The sequence below is a fragment of the Hemitrygon akajei genome, chromosome 8, assembly GCF_048418815.1.
Source record: "Hemitrygon akajei chromosome 8, sHemAka1.3, whole genome shotgun sequence".
Taxonomy (NCBI): domain Eukaryota; kingdom Metazoa; phylum Chordata; class Chondrichthyes; order Myliobatiformes; family Dasyatidae; genus Hemitrygon; species Hemitrygon akajei.
The window spans coordinates 43396910-43416013 of NC_133131.1; the positions used below are offsets into that span (position 1 = coordinate 43396910).

A 19104-nucleotide genomic window follows, 5' to 3' on the forward strand; every position below is an offset into this window, starting at 1 on the left:
GTGCAGTGCCCTTTTTCCTCCAAACATAGCAGTGTGCAATTCTGCCAAAAAGTTCAATTTTTGTTTTATCTGTACACAGAACATTGTCCCAGAAGTATTGTGGAACATCCAGGTGGTCATTTGCAAACTTGAGACACGCAACAGTGTTTTTTTTAGAGCAGTGGCTTCCTCCATGGTGTCCTTCCATGAACACCATTCTTATTTAGTGATTTTCTTATAGTGGATACATGAACAGAGACTTTAGCAAGTTCCGGAGATTTTTGTAGGTCTTTTGCTATTACCCTTGGGTTCTTTTTCATCTCTTTCAGCATTGCACCTTGTGCTCTTAGTGAGATCTTTGCAGGACGCCCACTCCTAGAGTAGCAACCGTACTGAGTTTCCTCCATTTGTAGAACATTCAGGTCTTTAGAAATGCTTTTATAGCCTTTTCCAGCTTCATGCATCTCTACAATTCTTCTAATGTCCTCTGAAAGTTGTTTTGATCAAGGCATGGTGTACATAAACAGATCTTCTTTGAGAAGAGCAGGCTCTTGTCAGTTGCCTGATTTTGTGTGGTGTTTTATATGGCAGGGCACCTGTGCAACCCACACCAATCTGATCTCGTTATGGAACACATGACTCCAAATAAAATTTATAGAAGGCATTGCCCCAGAGGTTCACATAATTTTTTGAACCTAAACTGTGATTGTTTCAATGGTGTACACATTATTGATGAGAAGTGCACCTGTTTGTGTGTTATTAGTTTAGGCAGAGTGTCTGTCCATCATTATGACTTGGGTGAAGATCAGACCACATTCATGAGTAATTAATGCAGAAACCAGGTACCCCGTCTGGACCGGATGCTTTTTGTGGGTTCACCCTCGTGAGGGCAGCTTGCACATCAGCTTCAGAGACTGAAGTCAAAGGATCATTGGGGAATGCAGGAGTTTATGGCAGTTCATGTTTTGACAGTCAAAACGATCATAGAAGGCTTTGAGGTCATCTGGAAGAGAAGGCTGCTGTCTCCTATATTGCTCAATTTATCTTTATAAGAGGTGATCATATTTAAGTCCTGCCACCTGTCAAGTATATTTCATTGATTTAAATTTGGTGTGGAATTTCCCTTGAGGTGACTTTCTGGAGATTGTACCTGGACCTTGTGTAACTTACTTGGTCTCCACAATTGAATGCCTCTGATCTGGTACCCCATCAGGGTCAGATGCTTTTCGTGGGTTCACTCTCCTGAAGGCAGATTTCTGATCTCTTGCTTTATCCAGGGCTTTTGATTGGGGAAGACTGAATGATTTATAGACAATAGACAATAGGTGCAGAAGTAGACCATTCGGCCCTTTGAGCCTGCACCGCCATTCTGAGATCATGGCTGATCATCTACTATCAACACCCGGTTCCTGCCTTGTCCCCATATCCCTTGATTCCCCTATCCATAAGATACCTATCTAGCTCCTTCTTGAAAGCATCCAGAGAACTGGCCTCCACTACCTTCTGAGGCAGTGCATTTCAGACCCCCACAACTCTCTGGGAGAAGAAGTTTTTCCTTAACTCTGTCCTAAATGACCTACCCCTTATTCTCAAACCATGCCCTCTGGTACTGGACTCTCCCAGCATCTGGAACATATTTCCTGCCTCTATCTTGTCCAATCCCTTAATAATCTTATATGTTGCAATCAGATCCCCTCTCAATCTCCTTAATTCCAGCGTGTACAAGCCCAGTCTCTCTAACCCCTCTGCGTAAGACAGTCCAGACATCCCAGGAATTAACCTCGTGAATCTACGCTGCACTTCCTCTACAGCCAGGATGTCCTTCCTTAACCCTGGAGACCAAAACTGTACACAATACTCCAGGTGTGGTCTCACCAGGGCTCTGTACAAATGCAAGAGGATTTCCTTGCTCTTGTACTCAATTCCCTTTGTAATAAAGGCCAACATTCCATTAGCCTTCTTCACTGCCTGCTGCACTTGCTCATTCACCTTCAGTGACTGTTGAACAAGGACTCCTAGATCTCTTTGTATTTCTCTTACCTAACTCTACACCGTTCAGATAATAATCTGCCTTCCTGTTCTTACTCCCAAAGTGGATAACCTCACACTTATTCACATTAAACGTCATCTGTCAAGTATCTGCCCACTCACCCAGCCTATCCAAGTCACCCTGAATTCTCCTAACATCCTCATCAAATTTGCTGATGTTATTCTCAATGCCTTCATCCAAATCATTGACGTAAATTGTAAACAGCTGTGGTCCCAATACCGAGCCCTGGGCACCCCACTAGTCACCACCTGCCATTCCGAGAAACACCCATTCACCGCTACCCTTTGCTTTCTATCTGCCAACCAGTTTTCTATCCATGTCAATGTCTTCCCTCCGATGCCCTGAGCTTTGATTTTACCCACCAGTCTCCTATGTGGGACCTTATCAAATGCCTTCTGAAAATCGAGGTACACTACATCCACTGGATCTCCCCCGTCTAACTTCCTGGTTACATCCTCGAAAAACTCCCAACAGATTAGTCGAGCGTGATTTACCCTTGGTAAATCCATGCTGGCTCGGCCCAATCCTATCACTGCTATCTAGATATGCCACTATTTCATCCTTAATAATGGACTCTAGCATCTTCCCCACCACCGATGTCAGGCTGACAGGTCGATAGTTCTGTTTTCTCCCTCCCTCCTTTCTTAAAAAGTGGGATATACTCATCTACAGCTGTTCTAATAAAGTCCACACCATCACGACCATGGAGATTTCATTCAGATCCCTCAATTCGATGAGTTCTTGAATACAGCCCAATCCACTACCTCAGAGCGATCCCATACCTGCTTCTCTGCCTCCCATGACCTCTTTGTTGTCCTATTCTCTGGAGCTTTAGCCTCTGCCTGTATGCAGGAAGGAAAGGACAGTAAAATGATCTGATTTACCAAAACAATTTGTAAGCAAAGAACGATAGGCATTCCTAATCTTAGTATAACATTGGTCTAGTATGTTGGGACCTCTGGTGCTACAGGTTATATGCTGATGGTAATTGGACAGGGTTTTCTTCAAACAAGCCTGGTTGAAGTCTCCAACTATGATTTGAAATATTCAAGTCCTTAGAAATTTTTATTTTGTCTAAGTTGTGCATTAACATTGTTATCAGCCTATTGATGTAGAATTTTGTCTTGTGCATACAATTAATATCTTTTTCCCTCAAACTTGCAGAACACGATGTCAATCTGCGTGAGAAATCTCAGCCTCCAGAATCATCCAATGTGAAGGTGTGAGCTTCAGAAAGCTAGGGGCATCATTGTATTATAATTGTACAACATAGGAAAAATGTTTGCTTATATCCTGACCTTTTTGTACCATTGGAAAGATTTTTTTTCTTTTTTATCAGCGCAAGATAATTGCTTCTGTGAAATTCACTAAATCTTGTCTGCATTGATTGAGGGAGTGTTCTGTACATCTGACTTGTCAACCAGAATACTTTTATTAAAGTGAAGAAAAAATACTTCTGTTTGTACTGGTGGCAGCATTTGTGTTGAATGTTTGTATTTGGCAATAATTGGTTTGTGAGCTGTCTCATGTTCGAGGCAGTACTTATGATTATTGTAACTTAATGATGTTGAAATTGTGCCTCCCACCCACCCCTTACCCAAAAGTCGTATATCATACCAACAAACAATGAAAACTTAAATCCAAATTATGGATAGTTTGAATATTTTTTTAATTTCCAGGATTCTGTGTCCCATGTAATCCTATGGTAGTAAAGAAGAGCCGTTAAGATTTTGCCAATGTCTAGACTTTCTATGTTATACTCAGTGAAAGGAAATAATTTTTCCAATTACTTAAATCAGTCAAGGAAAATTGAAGGGTTGTATGATTCAAAGACAATATTAGGTGTGAGAAAAGATGACTGGTGGAAAACAGGAGTCCATAAAATGCAGAAGAAAGGATGGATGGTTAAAATATGAAGTCCAGAACAGTAGACTTTACTATCTTACTTGCGAAGCAGGAAGCAGCATGATCAGGAACAAACTATAAAGTAGCTTGTCAAAAGAATTACTCTTTTTCAAGTTTTCATTTAGTTTTGCTTAGTCATAGGTAGGAAATAGAACATTAAAATATTAGAATGGAACAAAAATGGGAGAAACTGAAAGGACACCTGTTACATCTGTTTGCAGAGGAAAATGCACTGTTTGGGGGAAGAAAATCAATTTGTTTCATTACAACTTGAAGTGAGGAAAAAAAAATACACTTGCGCTAAAACCTACAATTCTGTAAAGTGTAAACTAGTATGGCAGCTGTATGACATCCCTTTCTCAAAGGTACAAAATACACATTAAACATTTGGACATGAGACCACAAGCTGGAATCGAGCAAAACTTGTGCTTCATCGTTCCCCAGTACCTCTTTACAGTGGATATTATCCCTTACACTCAGTTTTAATGCTGGGTCTCAACTCAAAGCATAATCCCTTTGGCTCCACTAATGCTAGTAGTTTGTATTTTGCTATTGAATAATTTAGTATTTGCATTATCAGTTGCAAAAAGGAGCTTCTGTTACTTTAGTTGCTAATTTGAAGTGAAGTTGTAATCCATCGGAGGAGAATTTGCATTGTTAAATTACTATTTAGTATATAATTTGGTTAAAAACAATTGACTAGTTTGAAATAATTTGGTTTTCTACTTGTACAGTTCATCAAATATGTCCATGTGAGAGAACAATCCTTGATATTACACATTGCTTAGTTTTTAAAGTACATTAAATTTTTCCTATTAAGTCCATTCATGGCATAGAGCCTATGCCAGTTCATAAGGAATTCCTATCAGTTCTATTTCCCCTTTTATTATCCATGTCCATAAATGCTCTATTTATTCTTTCTTAAAACAGACACCACCTTGAGTTGGAATGGAATCCTTTTCCCTGGAGATAAAGCAGCAGCACTAATACCTGCCTTAGTAGGATTTAAAATTCATTTTGCATGCCAATCCCAAAATTATTAGGACTAAATGGTTTCTTGCACAATTGCTCCTGAGTTAAAGCTTATTATTTTCTTTAAATACTTCAATCATTGAGAGCAGCAGAACATAACTGATCAACAGATACGGATGTTAAGAGTTGACAAATTTAGTTTAATTCTTTTAGCTCAGGTATAAATGATTATCCCGATGAGCAAAATGATTTGAGTGTTAAATTTACTGAAGTCTGCCCCTGGATGTAAATAAGCTAATGCAGTTTAGCTTGAGTATATTCTACATCAGCCAGGTTCTGCTATAAAATACTATGGAGAAAGATGTCCAATACCAATTATATTTGGTTGTGGATAAAACTGACATTTTACAACTAAAACACATCACTTCTGACATACTCTGCGTTACATATATTTTGCAATACCCAAGTGGGTAAAAGACCCCAGTAATCACATTAAAAACAGATTCCAGGTATTTTATAAAAAACTTTACATTTTATTTTGTCAAGTTGTTCACACAATATTATCTTAAAAAGTGAAATGCAAGTAGGTCATGTTCTGATGTCAAAGTCTTATTCAATTCCTTCTTGTTTGTCTTTAATGGCAACCTGGAATAGAAGAAAGTTTATTTCAATAGCCGTTTTGATCCAAAGGCAACAATTAGAATGGAACATCTGATGTGTATCCTGCAGGCAAGTGAGCATGGAGAAGGCAGGAGGAGAAACAAGCTAGGAACAAGAAAGCTTCTAAGGATATTTAACTGAAAATGAAAGTCCTAATGAGTGTACGAATATGGAACCACATTTAGAAAACAGTGAAATATGTTTGAATAAATAATTATACAAGCTCTAATATTTCTAGGGATTTACATTGAGGCCTTTAGCTTAAAAGTTAATGACATTAAGCAGTAAATTTATTTCAAAGAGGAACAAGAATACTCAGTGTTATGTAACATGGAAAGATGTATTGATTGAGTAGGGATCATGTACTGTGGAGGAACTAAGAGTCTGAGTACATTTAAAAATTAACCTACAGCTACTTGGGCACCAGAAATATTCTTAGTGGCTTTAATTTCAAGAGGGTTGAATTAACACCACCATTATAAAAGCATGGTCAGGATCCAATGCTGTATTTGTTTTACATTTATGAGAATGCATAAGTAGGTCAAATGATGCAAGTAATTAATAATCAAGACCATAGGGAATTATAAGGTTAAAGAACATGCATGACATTCGTAGTTCAGGTACTTGAACTTAATGGGATATTGAGCACAATTGCCCTGAGAACCTTAAAACATTCTGTATTTCAGTATCTTAAGTGTTGCCGTATGCTATCCCATGAGAGACTAACTAGATCTAGTAATGCTAGACATATTTAATATCTTAATATAGGTTTAATAATTTACATAAACATATCTGAAGCCTCTTTTAATATCCATTGTTATCAATAGGTTATTTCAGCAATATCTCAATCACCAGACTGAAACTTACCCGGAACCGCTCCTCCAGGAGGGATAACTCACTGATCAGATCAGTGATGGCATTTGTAAATGCCTCTTGTGGACTGTAGTCTGGAGTAGTTTGCACACGGATAACTATTTTATGTTCTAAAGGATGTGGTACTTTGTAACCCGCAAATAACACCTGAGGATCTTTCAATAACTGTCTGCAAAGCAAAAAAAATATATAATCAAAGGTAATTTTAACCCAAATTGGAAAAGCTTCTCTTTCATATTGTTCATGGAAATCAATTCATTACACAGTGCATTGAGACAGTACTTGGGAAAACAGTATCAATGCAAAATAAAGTGTATCTGCTATAGAGGAAGTGCAGTGCAGATTGACAATAAGGTGCAAGGTAGCTATGGTGCACTAATTCCATTTACTATCAATGACTTCTCAACACCTGCCTACTAATGCTCAGCTCAGAAGGGAGGCCCTCCTGTTCCCACAAGAGATTTTGTGTGTGAGGGGTCAGGGATGCAGGTCAAGAAACAACAATCTTAAAACGTCACAGGTGAGTGTCAGCTTTTACAACTATAATTAATTTGTGCATTGTAAGAAAACAATTAAATCCTTGATTATCAGAGTATAATCTTTGTTTTGGTATAATAGATCTACAAATAAACTGAGTGCATTCATTAGCAATTACCAGTGAACCAATTACTGGTGAATAAACTGTCCAAATCACAGACTTATTCTCTACAGTGTATTATCTTAGAACCATCTTGCAATAGTGCATTCAGTTGCCTTCTACAGTTTCTTAGGTTATAGTATCTTACAGTACAAAATAGATTGTGTGATCTGAGTAGATAGAAACAGCTGACCAAGGCAGCCCAGAAACTGGGAGCTGGTGGAGCAGGAAGCTCTTTATTGAAGTGGGATTCAATGAAACATTAAGGTATCTTTCTGGATGTTGTGATGATGAAGGAAAATATACTGAGCCCAAATCCCTGGCATGTTTCAATCTACCTTCAGCCATCAATACCATAATAGCCATAAATTAGTAGGTGCATAATTACTTGTTTGAGTTTAATAAGGGCTACTTCAAGTTCCCTGATGAAAGTTGACGATGATTTCTAAGTAACGTAGTCAAGATGTAACAATAAATGTATAATATTTGGTAAATAAACCTGTGGAACCATGGGCCATAATCACTCCGCTTGTTGGATGAGGTGGCTGGAAAATTCTAAAAGATTATCTTCAGAACTTTAACATTACATATTAAAAATAGATTTACTGACTGAAATTGTATACTTACGATCGAATGGTATTACCCAGGGTATGGTCCTCCTTGTTAATGGTGAATAGGCATGCATTTGGCACTTTTGTGTCTTTTGTTATTGTTATTCTAAAGAAAATAGTAATAATACAAATTCATTATCCAGTCAGGAAGTACCTGCACAGAAAACATAGTATCGATTAGATCAACAGCAACTTGACAATAAGGACACAGCAGTGAGAGAGGACTGCAATTTCCCAGGTGGTAAATTACCTGCAAACATTTTTTAGGTATCAGCAATTCAACCAATATTGCTGCAGTGTGCAAATTTGTGGCCATTTTCCATGAAAATGACTTGGACAGGATTGTGGTATGTTGTGTTCTAAATTTCCCGGAAAGTAGCACTTTCCCCAATTGGCCTCCTGCTGGATTGGCCATCCGTAGGCAGGCAAGGTGTGATTTAAGTGAAGTTGCCTTTGCATAGATCTCAATGGCCCATTCATTAGCAATATATGGACTGGTCATTCACAAGACATCCAACATTAGTGTGTTGACAAATTTGATCAGTACAAAGACACCAAAGAATCAGTCAGGCACTAGGACAGCCTCTGCCTTGGTCAGAGAGAGCACATATATTGTGAAGCCCAACTGAAATGGTCTTGAATGCTCCTGTTCTTTTATTTTTGTTATAGTATGCAAACAGAAGTGTTACTGACTGTACAGAGTGTGTTTCACACTCAATGTTCTGTATGTTTTGCCTACAGTGGAATAAAGCAATTTATAAATCAAACCAAGCCTTGTCTACTACCAACTTGCTCTGTCTTATAAGAGATTAGGGACTTCCATGCTTGTACTCTTGGGTACAGTATAATGCGCACTAATTAATGTCTGAAATCGCCAAGGCCAAGCTGAATGCTCGTAGGGGACCAGAACTCCTGACAATTAAGTAGCCCACGTATGTAATTGGTGTGAGGAATGTATATAGAGCAGCATGCAAATTACTTTAACCCTCATATTCACTAATAGGGCATTTATTTTATCTTTGACTATGTTAAAAAAGATACTTAAAATGATTGATTTCTAGGTCTAATTTTGGGATATTTGGGTTTTCTCACACACATGGGAAGGTGGCAGCACCTTTGCTAGTGTGTGCATCCTCACTGGCCAAGGGAGTAATACCAGACCATTGGAGGGTGGCAAATGTTATTCCTTTGGTCAACGCAAACACGAGGAAATCTGCAGATGCTGGAAATTCAAACAACACACACAAAATGCTGGTGGAACGCAGCAGGCCTGGCAGCACCTATAGGAAGAAGTACAATTGTCGTTTTGGGCCTAGACCCTTCGTCAGGACTAACCGAAAAAAGAGATAGAGATTTGAAAGTGGGAGGGGGAAGGGGAGACCCGAAATGATAGGAGAAGACAGGAGGGGGAGGGATGAAGCGAGAGAAGGGGCAGTATCACAGGATGGAAGGCCTTGGAAGGAAGAAAGGAAAGGGGAGCACCAGAGGAAGATGGCAAGGAGATATTCAGGTCACCTCTCATCGTCCGTCGCTCCAAGGAGAAAAGGCCAAGTTCACTTCAACTACTCTCATAAGGCATGCTCCCCAATCCAGTCAACATCCTTGTAAAGCTCCTCTGCACCCTTTCTATAGTTTCCACATCTTTCTGTAGTGAGGTAACCAGAACTGAGCATGGTACTCCAACCGGGGTCTGACCAGGGTCCTATATAGCTGTAACTTTACCTCTCGGCTCTTGAATTCAATCCCAACGGTTGATGAAGGCCAAAACACCTTATGCCTTCTTAAACAGACAGTCAACCTGTGCAGCAGCTTTGAGGGTCCAACGGACACGGACCCCAAGATCCCTCTGATACTCCCCACTGCCAAGAGTCTTACCATTAATACTATATTCTGTCATCATATTTGACCTACCAAAATGAACCAGCTCACATTTATCTGGGTTGAACTCCATCTGCCACTTCTCAGCCCAGTTTTGCATCCTATCAATGTCTCGATGTAACCTCTGACAGCCCTTCACACTATTCACAACATCCCCAACCTTTGTGTCATCAGCAAATTTACTAACCCATCCCTCCACTTCCTCATCTAGGTTATTTATAAAAATTAAGAGAAGGGGTCCCAGAACAGATCCCTGAGGCACACCACTGGTCACTGACCCCCCCCCCCCCCCCCCCCATGCAGAATATGACCTGTCTATAACCACTTGTTGTCTTCTGTGGGCAAGACTTAGCTATGGCCATATCATTCAAGGTATTTCAAGGGCAGGTAGATGCTTTTGTAGAAGAGGGTCTTTGGCAAAATTATTTAACCACTTAGCAGCCCATCTGAATGTTCTCTAGGTCTTGCAAAGGGCAGGCATAGACTACTCATAGGAATGGAATATTGGTGCTGGGATAACTGACTTCCAACAACTACCACCATCTTTGTCTCAAATTATTTTATTGGTGCATGTTCCTCCTGATAAGACCACAGAGATAGGGGCAAAATTATGTTATTTGGCCCTTTGAGTCTGCTCCCCATTCAATTGTGGCTTGATTTATTTCCCCTCAGTTCCAGAACTGTCAGACAACATTTCCCTTTAAGGAAATTATGCTGACTTGGGATATTTTATTGTATGTCCCCCAAGTACACAAAACCTCATCCTTAATAATGGATTCTAACTTTTACCAGTCACTGAAGCCAGACTAAATGGCCTATCATTTCCTGTCTTTTGCCTCACTGACTTCTTAAAGAGTGGAGTGACTTTTGCTACGTTTCAGTCCTCAGGAACCATTCCAGAATCTACTGGTCATTGAAAGATCATTACTAATGCCTCCACAATCTCTTCAGTGTTCACTTCTGCCTCCTGACATTCAAATTTCTAGCATACTGCTGGTGTCTTCCACAGTGAAGACCGATGCATAGTACATATGAAGTTCATCCATCATTTCCTTGTACCCCATTAGTATATCTAGAAAAATAACTTTGGTATCCTCGCTGGGATAATGATATTTTATACATCATAAAATGATGCGTTGCTCCATTTTACTAGGACTCTTTGAAACTCATTCAAGTGTTATCTACATGTAAATGGCAGTCACTCTCACCTCATCCCTTCATTTTTTATCATCTGTCCGTGTTTGGAACAAGGATGTAATGAGGTCTCATCCAATGCTCACACCAGGTATTATTAACTAGATTATTGGGGAACACGCTGTTTATTAAATCCATCATTTGACAGAACTGGATTTGTCCTGCTTTCTCCTGATTTGCCACGTGATTAAAATAGCATTGTTGTAACTCTAATTGAGTTTAGTTAAAGGCATGGTTAGTTTTGGATTTTATCTCTCTCATCCAGAGCCTTTGTTATCTCTAATCCTGCTTCTTCATATCACATGGAGTGCATTGAATTGGCTGAAGATTAGTTTCTAAGATGGTGGAGATCTCAAGAGGAAGCTGAATGAATAATGTTTAGCAATGTTCCCATCTTTATCATTCAGATGCTGGGTGTGGATGTTCTTCAAATACATGATAGTTGTTCACAATCACTCACAGCTAGGTGTGATAATACTGTGAGCAATGATCTGGTCAGATGAATATAGAATTATTTAGCCCTGTACAACCTACCAGTGTTACAGCATCACTAGATTAGCACTTGATTTAATGGAATACCAGGTGCTATTCATTGTATAAGCACAAGAGCTTCATCACATACTGGAAATCCATCTAGTGCCCTCATTGAACCCATTAACACTACTTTTCTGTAATGGTGGAGTGAGGGATATGCTGGGCTAAAAGGTTACAGGTTATGGTGGTGTACAGTTCTGTCATCAGTGATCCACAGCACCTTATGAATGTCTGTTTTGAGTTGTCATATCTTATCGAAATCTATCTCACTATACACAAAGGTTCATCCATCCCACACAATGAGAAAATGAGAGCTTGCTTCATCCCAACACTGATGTGGACAGACACATCAGCAACAGGTAGATTGGTGAAGATAAAGCAGTTGCCTGGGGTCAGCCATTTACGAAACTACTCAAAGTGATAAACCTTCTAAAATTATCTACTCTTAGAGAACTGATAGATCTTCACCTTAAATAATCTTAAGGATTTGAACATTAATCTGGGGATATGAATTTCAGGATGCAAAGTGAATGAGTCACCCTACTGGCCTCCATATCCAGCAAATTATTCTCTGCAACCTCCCCCACCTCCAATGGGATCTTCCCAATAGACATATCATTCCTTAACCTGCTTCCTCACTTTCCCCAGGGATCGTTCTCTATGAAACTCCTTTGTCCACTCGTCCCTCTCGACTGAGCTCCCTCTTGGCACCATATCCCTGTAGATGTCTACACCTCTCCACCTTTCAGAGCGCCAAACAGTCCTTCCAGATGAGGCAACACTTCACCTGCAAGTTTGTTGGAGCTGTCTACTGTATCCAGTGAGGCCTCCTCCACACCGGCGAGATTTGAGCACCTTTGCTCTTTCTGCCGCAAAAGACACAGTTATCCACTTCACGACTTCCTATTCTCATTCTGACATCTGTCTTCAGCCACCTTTACTGTCACAATGATGCCAAACCCAAGTTGGAGAAGCAACATGCCATATTCCGTCTGGGTGGCCTCCAAACTAATGGCATGAACATCAATTTCTCTAACTTCTGGTAAGTTCCCCCCCCCATTCTCTTTTTCCATTCTTCATTCTGTTATCCTTCACTTCTTCTGCTCACCTACCCATCATCTTCCTCCAGTTTCCCTCCTTCCCTTTATTCCTTGGTCTATTGTTCTCTCCTACTAATTCCTTCTTCTTCAGACATTTTCTTCTTCCACCTTTCCCCTCCCAGCTTCTTACGTCATTCCCCCTACCCCCTCATCTGGTTCTACATATCACCTTTCAGACTGTACTCCTCCCCAACAGCCACTTTCTTATTCTGCTTCTGCCCCCTTCCTTTTCAGAGCTGATGAAGGGTCCCTGCCTGAAATGTGTGAGTGTGAGTATCTGTATGTGTGTAAGTGTGAGTATGTGGATGTGGGGTGTGCAGGATCTAATGCCAGAACTCTCCCTCTTTCAACATCAGAATCAGGTTTAATAATACCGGCCGGCAAATGTTGTGACATTTGTCTTTGCGGCAGCAGTACAATGCAATACATAACAGAGAAAAAACACTAAATTACAGTATATATATATATATATATATATATATACACACTGAATAAGCAGTGCAAAAATAGCAGTACTTCATTGAGAAATAACGTTTACAAATCAACTAAACACCATAAGCTTCAGGCCGACACCCCGGAACAAGGATGACTGAGAGCATCTCCTGTCTGACCATTTACCCAGCGGGCCGCCGGTACGGGGCGGGAGGAGGGGTGTCCGGCGAGGGGTAGAGGACAAGGGTGTGAGGTGGGGAATGGTCAGACTCTCCCCTCTCCCGGCGGTCACTCACTTTTTTTCTCCCTCAAACAGCAGAAAACTCTCGAAAGCCGGCGGCGCGTTCATGGCCCGGAGTGGTTGAGAACACAGCGGCGGAGACAAGAGGCACCGCCGGTCGGGGAAATGCGGTGCGAGTGGCCGAACGGCGCCCCCACCCGACCACTCCGAGAACTGCAACAGCGCGGGGAGCGCGCCCCCACCCGACCACTCCGAGAACTGCAACAGCGCGGGGAGCGCGCCCCCACCCGACCACTCCGAGAACTGCAACAGCGCAGGGAGCGCGCCCCCACCCGACCACTCCGAGAACTGCAACAGCGAGGGGAGCGCGCCCCCACCCGACCACTCCGAGAACCGCAACAGCGCGGGGAGCGCGCCGCCGTGTGGGGAGTACGGGGAGCGCGCCGCCGTGTGGGGAGTACGGGGAGCTCGCCACTTGCCTGGTCACCACTGACAACAAGCGTCACCTTCAAGCAGAGGAAAACCTCCAAATGCTGGAAATCTGGAATGAAAACACAGACAATGTTCTGAAAGGTTAAGGTTCATGACCCTTCATGAACTCTGTTTATTTCTTCCATAGCTGTGCTGTGACCATCATTCCATTTGCAAAGAAGGCAGTGGTAACCTGCCTAAATGACTATCATTTGGTGGCATTAACATCAGACCGCTGTTTATAGACAGCCTCATGTTTAACAGCATCATACACCAGAAACCGGTCGGATACTGTTCCCACTGGGTCTCAACACCGCCCTCTGAAATTGGATCCTGGACTTCTGATCAGAAAGGTCACAGTCAGTCCATGTGTCTCTAGTCCCATTATGCTGAGCACTGGCGCTCCCCAGGGCTGATGGCTCAAGCCACTCTTGATGCATGCCCGTGTCACAGGATTCAGCTCAAACGTACCGCCAAGTTTGCAGATGACGCAGCAGCGATTGGCCTCATCAACAACGATGGTGAGTTGGAGTGCAGAGAGGAAGTGGAGCGGCTGGAGGACTGGTGTGACAACAATAACCTAAGCCTGAATGTGGAGAAGAGCAAGGGAATCTTTGTGGACTTCAGGAAGGTGCAGATGAACCATCCCCCTCTGCGCCTACATAGAGAGAGTTAAGTGCACCAAGTTCCTGGGAGTTCACATCATGGGTGACCTCGATGACCTCACCTGGTCCCTTCATATCACCTCCCTGGACAAGAAAGTACAGCAGCACTTCGTAAGGAGACTGAAGTAAGCAGGGCTACCTCCCACCCCACCCCACCTTAACTGAATTTTGCAGGAGTACCATTCAGAGCGTTCTGACAAGTTGCATCTTCATCTGGAATGGGAGCAGTGTGAAACCGGCCGAGAGGATCATAGGGGCCTCCTAACCATCCATCGGGGACATTCATTCATCAGGAGCCCTTCGTATGATCAAGGAACCAACCCAACCATCCAGCATCCTCTTTGACTTTCTACCATCAGGCAGGAGACTCCGATGCATAAAGACAAGAACGGTCAGGATGGGAAACAGCTTCTTCCCTCAGGCCATTAGGCTTCTGAACTCCCGACTGCATCGAATTCGAAGTGTCACTGAATAATTTGTATTGTACACAACAATATTTAATTCACGCACTTTACTTTGTTAATCTTTGCATAATTCATTTGTAGATTAAATTCTTACTCTCCGAAGTTATTGTGTGTAATATGTGTGTATTGTGTACCACAGTGCTTTACACCCTGGTCTGGAGAAAAAATGTCTCCTTTGGTGGGGTACGGGTATATAGTTAAACAACAATAAATGACTTGAAAATGAAATATTAATACATTCTCCTGTCAGTTTCCATCAGCTTCAGCCCTCTGTCATGTCTACCTTTCACATCCAAGCTTCTGGCAGAACTCCCACCCTTCCCTCCCCCATCTGCCTGTCACACTCATCTCCCCTGGATCCACCCATCACCCACACCTCTTGCTCCTCCCCTTCCCTCCATCCATTTATACCAGGCAACTCACCTCTATCTTTCAGTCCAGATGAAGGGTCCTGACCAGAAACGCCCATTTCCCTCCACAGATGATGCCTGATCCATTGGGTCCCTTCTGCCATGTGCAGCACCCACACGTTGGCTCTCAATGGCAAAAGAGCATTTGAATATTATTATTACCCAATTGTCGCAATTTAGACGGAGAAGTAACAAAGATTTTTACTCTTCATGTATATGAAGGATGTAAGTAATAAAGTCAATTGAATTCAATTTGAAAAGTGCACGGCTTGTCTGTTTTGTTTATTAAAATGGACTACCTCACTCCTTCAACGCTCTCCCTGGCTTATTCACACCCGGGGTTTCAACAGGAAATGACAGCTATCTACTTCCCTCTACAGATGCTGCCTGACCTGCTAAGTATCTCCAGAAATTTATTTAAACCTCCGTTGATTCCTGGTTATCATCCCCTACCCTACTCATGACACAGATTTCTTCCATGTCCCGTCTATGCAGGCTGGTAAGTCAGTTGGCCACTGTGAGTTGCCCCTAGAGTGAAGACAGAGGTAGAATCTTGGGGAAGTTGAAGAGAATCTGGGGGGGAGCAACAGTGGCCGTGCCTCTGTCACAGAGTCCGGCCCTGTGGCTCAGAAGGGTAGGGAAAGGAAGAGGATGGCAGCAGTGATAGAGGACTCTATAGTTAGGGGGTCAGACAGGCAATTCTGTGGATGCAGGAGAGAAACTCTGATGGTAGTTTGCCTCCCAGATGCCAGGGTCCGGGGTGTTTCTGATCACGTTCACAATATCCTGCAGTGGGAGGGAGAACAGTCAGAGGTCGTGGTACATATTGGTACCAACGACATAGGTAGGAAAAGGGAAGAGGTCCTGAAAAAAGACTACAGGGAGTTGGGAAGGAAGTTGAGAAGCAGGACCTCAAAGATAGTTAATCTCGCGACAGTGAGTATAGGAATAGAATGAGGTGGAGGATAAATGCGTGGCTGAGGGATTGGAGCAGGGGGCAGGGATTCAGATTTCTGGATCATTGGGACCTCTTTTGGGGCAGGTGTGACCTGTACAAAAAGGACAGGTTGCTCTTGAATCCCAGGGGGACCAATATCCTGGTGGGGAGGTTTGCTAAGGCTACTTGGGAGAGTTTAAACTAGAATTGTTGGGGGATGGGAACCAAATTGAAGAGACTGGGAAGAGGCAGTTGGCTATCAGGCAGGAAATTGGAAGCTTAAATTGGGAAAGGATGTTCTCAGAGAAAAGTACGGAAGTAATGTGGCAAATGTTCAGGGGATATTTGTGTGGAGTTCTGCATAGGTACGTTCCAATGAGACAAGGAAGTTATGGTAGGGTACAGGAACTGTGGTGTACAAAGGCTGTAATAAATCTAGTCAAGAAGAAAAGAAAAGCTTACAAAAGGTTCAGAGAGCTAGGTAATGTTAGCGGTCTAGATGAATATAAGATGAATATAATGAAGGAGCTTAAAAAGGAAATTAGGAGAGTCAGAAGGGGTCATGAGAAGGACTTGGTGGGCAGGATTAAGGAAAACCCAAGGCATTCTACAAGTATGTGAAGAGCAAGAGGATAAGATGTGAAAGAATAGGACCTATCAAGTGTGACAGTGGGAAAGTGTGTATGGAACCGGAGGAAATAGCAGAGGTACTTAATGAATACTTTACTTCAGTATTCACTATGGAAAAGGATCTTGGTGATTGTAGTGATGACTGGCAGCAGACTGAAAAGCTTGAGCATGTAGATATTAAGAAAGAGGATGTGTTGGAGCTTTTGGAGAGCATCAAGTCGGCTGGACCAGATGAGATGTACCCCAGGCTACTGTGGGAGGCAAGGGAGGGAGGAGATTGCTGAGCCTCTGGCGATGATCTTTGAATCATCAATGGGGATGGGAGAGGTTCCAGAGAATTGGAGGGTTGCAGATGTTGTTCCTTTATTCAAGAAAGGGAGTAGAGATAGCCCAGGAAATTATAGACCAGTGAGTCTTACTTCAGTGGTTGGAAAGTTGATAGAGAAGATCCTGAGAGGCAAGATTTATGAACATTTGGAGAGGTATAATATGATTAGGAGTAGTCAGCATGGCTTTGTCAAGGGCAGGTCGTGCCTTACAAGCCTGCTTAAATTTTTTGAGTATGTGACTAAACATATTGATGAAGGAAGAGCAGTAGATGTAGTGTATATGGATTTCAGCAAGGCATTTGATAAGGTACCTCATGCAAGGCTTATTGAGAAAATAAGGAGGCACGGAATCCAAGGGGACATTGCTTTGTGGATCCAGAACTAGCTTGCCCACAGAAGGCAAAGAGTAGTTGTAGACAGGTCATATTCTGCATGGAGGTCAGTGACCAATGGTGTGCCTCAGGGATCTGTTCTGGGACCCCTACTCTTCATGATTTTTATAAAAGACCTAGATGAGGAAGTGGAGGGATGGGTAAGTAAGTTTGCTGATGACACAAAGGTTGGGAGTGTTGTGGATAGTGTGAAGGGCTGTCAGAGGTTATAGAGGGACATTGATGGGATGCAAAACTGGGCTGAGAAGTGGCAGATGGAGTTCAACCCAGATAAGTGTGAAGTGATTCATTTTGTTAGGTCAAATATGATGGGAGAATATAGTATTAATGGTAAGACTCTTGGCAGTGTGGAGGATCAGAGGGATCTTGGGGTCCGAGTCCAAAGGACATTCAAAGCAGCTATGCAGGTTGGCCCTGTGGTTAAGAAGGCATACAGTGTATTGGTCTTCATTAATCGTGGAATTGAATTTAGGAGCCGAGAGGTAATGTTGCAGCTATATAGGACCCTGGTCAGATCCCACTTGGAGTACTGTGCTCAGTTCCAGTCACCTCACTACAGGAAGGATGTGGAAGCCATAGAAAGGGTGCAGAGGAGATTTACAAGGATGTTGCCCGGATTGGGGAGCATGCCTTATGAGAATTGGTTGAGTGAATTCGGCCTTTTCTCCTTGGAGTGACGGAGGACGAGAGGTGAGCTGATAGAGGTGTATAAGATGATGAGAGGCATTGATCGTGTGAATAGTCAGAGGCTTTTTCCCAGGGCTGAAATGGTTGCCACAAGAAGACACAAGTTTAAGGTGCTGGGGAGTAGGTACAGAAGAGATGTCAGAGTAAGTTTTTTAATCAGAGAGTGGTGAGTGCATGGAATGGGCTGCTGGCAACGGTGGTGGAGGTGGATACAACAGGGTCTTTTAAGAGACTTTTGGATAGGTACATGGAGTTTAGAAAAATAGCGGGCTATGGGTGATCTAGTAATTTCTAAGGTAAGGACATGTTCGGCACAACTTTGTGGGCCAAAGGGCCTGTATTGTGCTGTAGGTTTTCAATGTTTCTATGTTGCTAAGAATGTGGGGAGAATAAAAACTAGGATCAATGTAAGGTGGGATCTTGGCAGTCAGCATGGTCAAAAGGGCTTGTTGCTCTTCTACGTAAGATGGGAACTGGAAGCCTACCTGCACCTTAGGGATGGTCTTCAACCTCATTGCCCAATTTGCTTTGGGAAAGAGTGGGGAGGAAGCTGAAGGGGAAGTGTGGCATGGGGAGGAGTACTGGTGGACACAGAAGAGTGAAATGGCTCTCTGGAACTCCGAAAGGGGAGGGGAGGAGATGGCAGTGGCATTGGAGTCCAGAACCTGGCCTCCTTCCTCCTGCTCCCAAATTTCACGCATTGTCGGAGGCAGTCAGGGTGAGTCTGAATCAGAGGAAGTAGCTTATTGTTGCTGGAATAGACAGAAGGGATTAGATAGATAGATAGATAGATAGATAGATAGATAGATACTTTATTCATCCCCATGGGGAAATTCAACATTTTTCCAATGTCCCATACACTTGTTGTAGCAAAAACTCATTACATACAATACTTAACTCAGTAATAATATGATATGCATCTAAATCACTAACTCAAAGGCATTAATAATAGCTTTAAAAAAAAGTTCTTAAGTCCTGGCAGTTGAATTGTAAAGCCTAATGGCATTGGGGAGTATTGACCTCTTCATCCTGTCTGAGGAGCATTGCATCGAC

At 42.4% G+C, this 19104-nt stretch overlaps 2 protein-coding genes across 5 annotated transcripts in view; one reads left to right on the forward strand and one right to left on the reverse strand.

Annotated features, from left to right (window-relative positions):
• Window positions 1–3482, forward strand: part of LOC140731838 (general transcription factor II-I-like) — a 160804-nt gene extending 157322 nt beyond the window's left edge. For all 4 annotated transcript variants that reach the window (XM_073053725.1, XM_073053724.1, XM_073053727.1 and 1 more), the window contains one exon: window positions 3194–3482. Coding sequence is in view for 3 of the 4 variants with exons in the window: in XM_073053724.1 (XP_072909825.1) it covers window positions 3194–3255 (62 nt within the window). In the remaining variant the exon portion in view is untranslated. The remainder of the gene's footprint in view (window positions 1–3193) is intronic.
• A 1936-nt stretch (window positions 3483–5418) lies between these two features.
• On the reverse strand, window positions 5419–13268 carry polr2j (RNA polymerase II subunit J). Its single transcript, XM_073053738.1, has 4 exons — window positions 13122–13268; window positions 7704–7793; window positions 6434–6608; window positions 5419–5551 (listed from the first exon to the last, which is right to left on the reverse strand). Exons 1-4 carry the CDS (start codon window positions 13172–13174, stop codon window positions 5516–5518), a joined length of 354 nt encoding a protein of 117 aa, XP_072909839.1. The 5' UTR covers window positions 13175–13268; the 3' UTR covers window positions 5419–5515.
• Between the last annotated feature and the right edge of the window lie 5836 nt (window positions 13269–19104).

Excerpts from the sequence above, each read along its gene's own strand:
- polr2j (XM_073053738.1), bottom strand. The coding sequence starts at position 13,174 with ATGAACGCGCCGCCGGCTTTCGAGAGTTTTCTGCTGTTTGAGGGAGAA. Across the intron at positions 6,609-7,703 it reads CTGGGTAATACCATTCGATC|ACAGTTATTGAAAGATCCTC; the intron begins GTAAGTATACAA and ends TTTGCTTTGCAG. Across the intron at positions 5,552-6,433 it reads TCCTGGAGGAGCGGTTCCGG|GTTGCCATTAAAGACAAACA; the intron begins GTAAGTTTCAGT and ends CTTCTATTCCAG.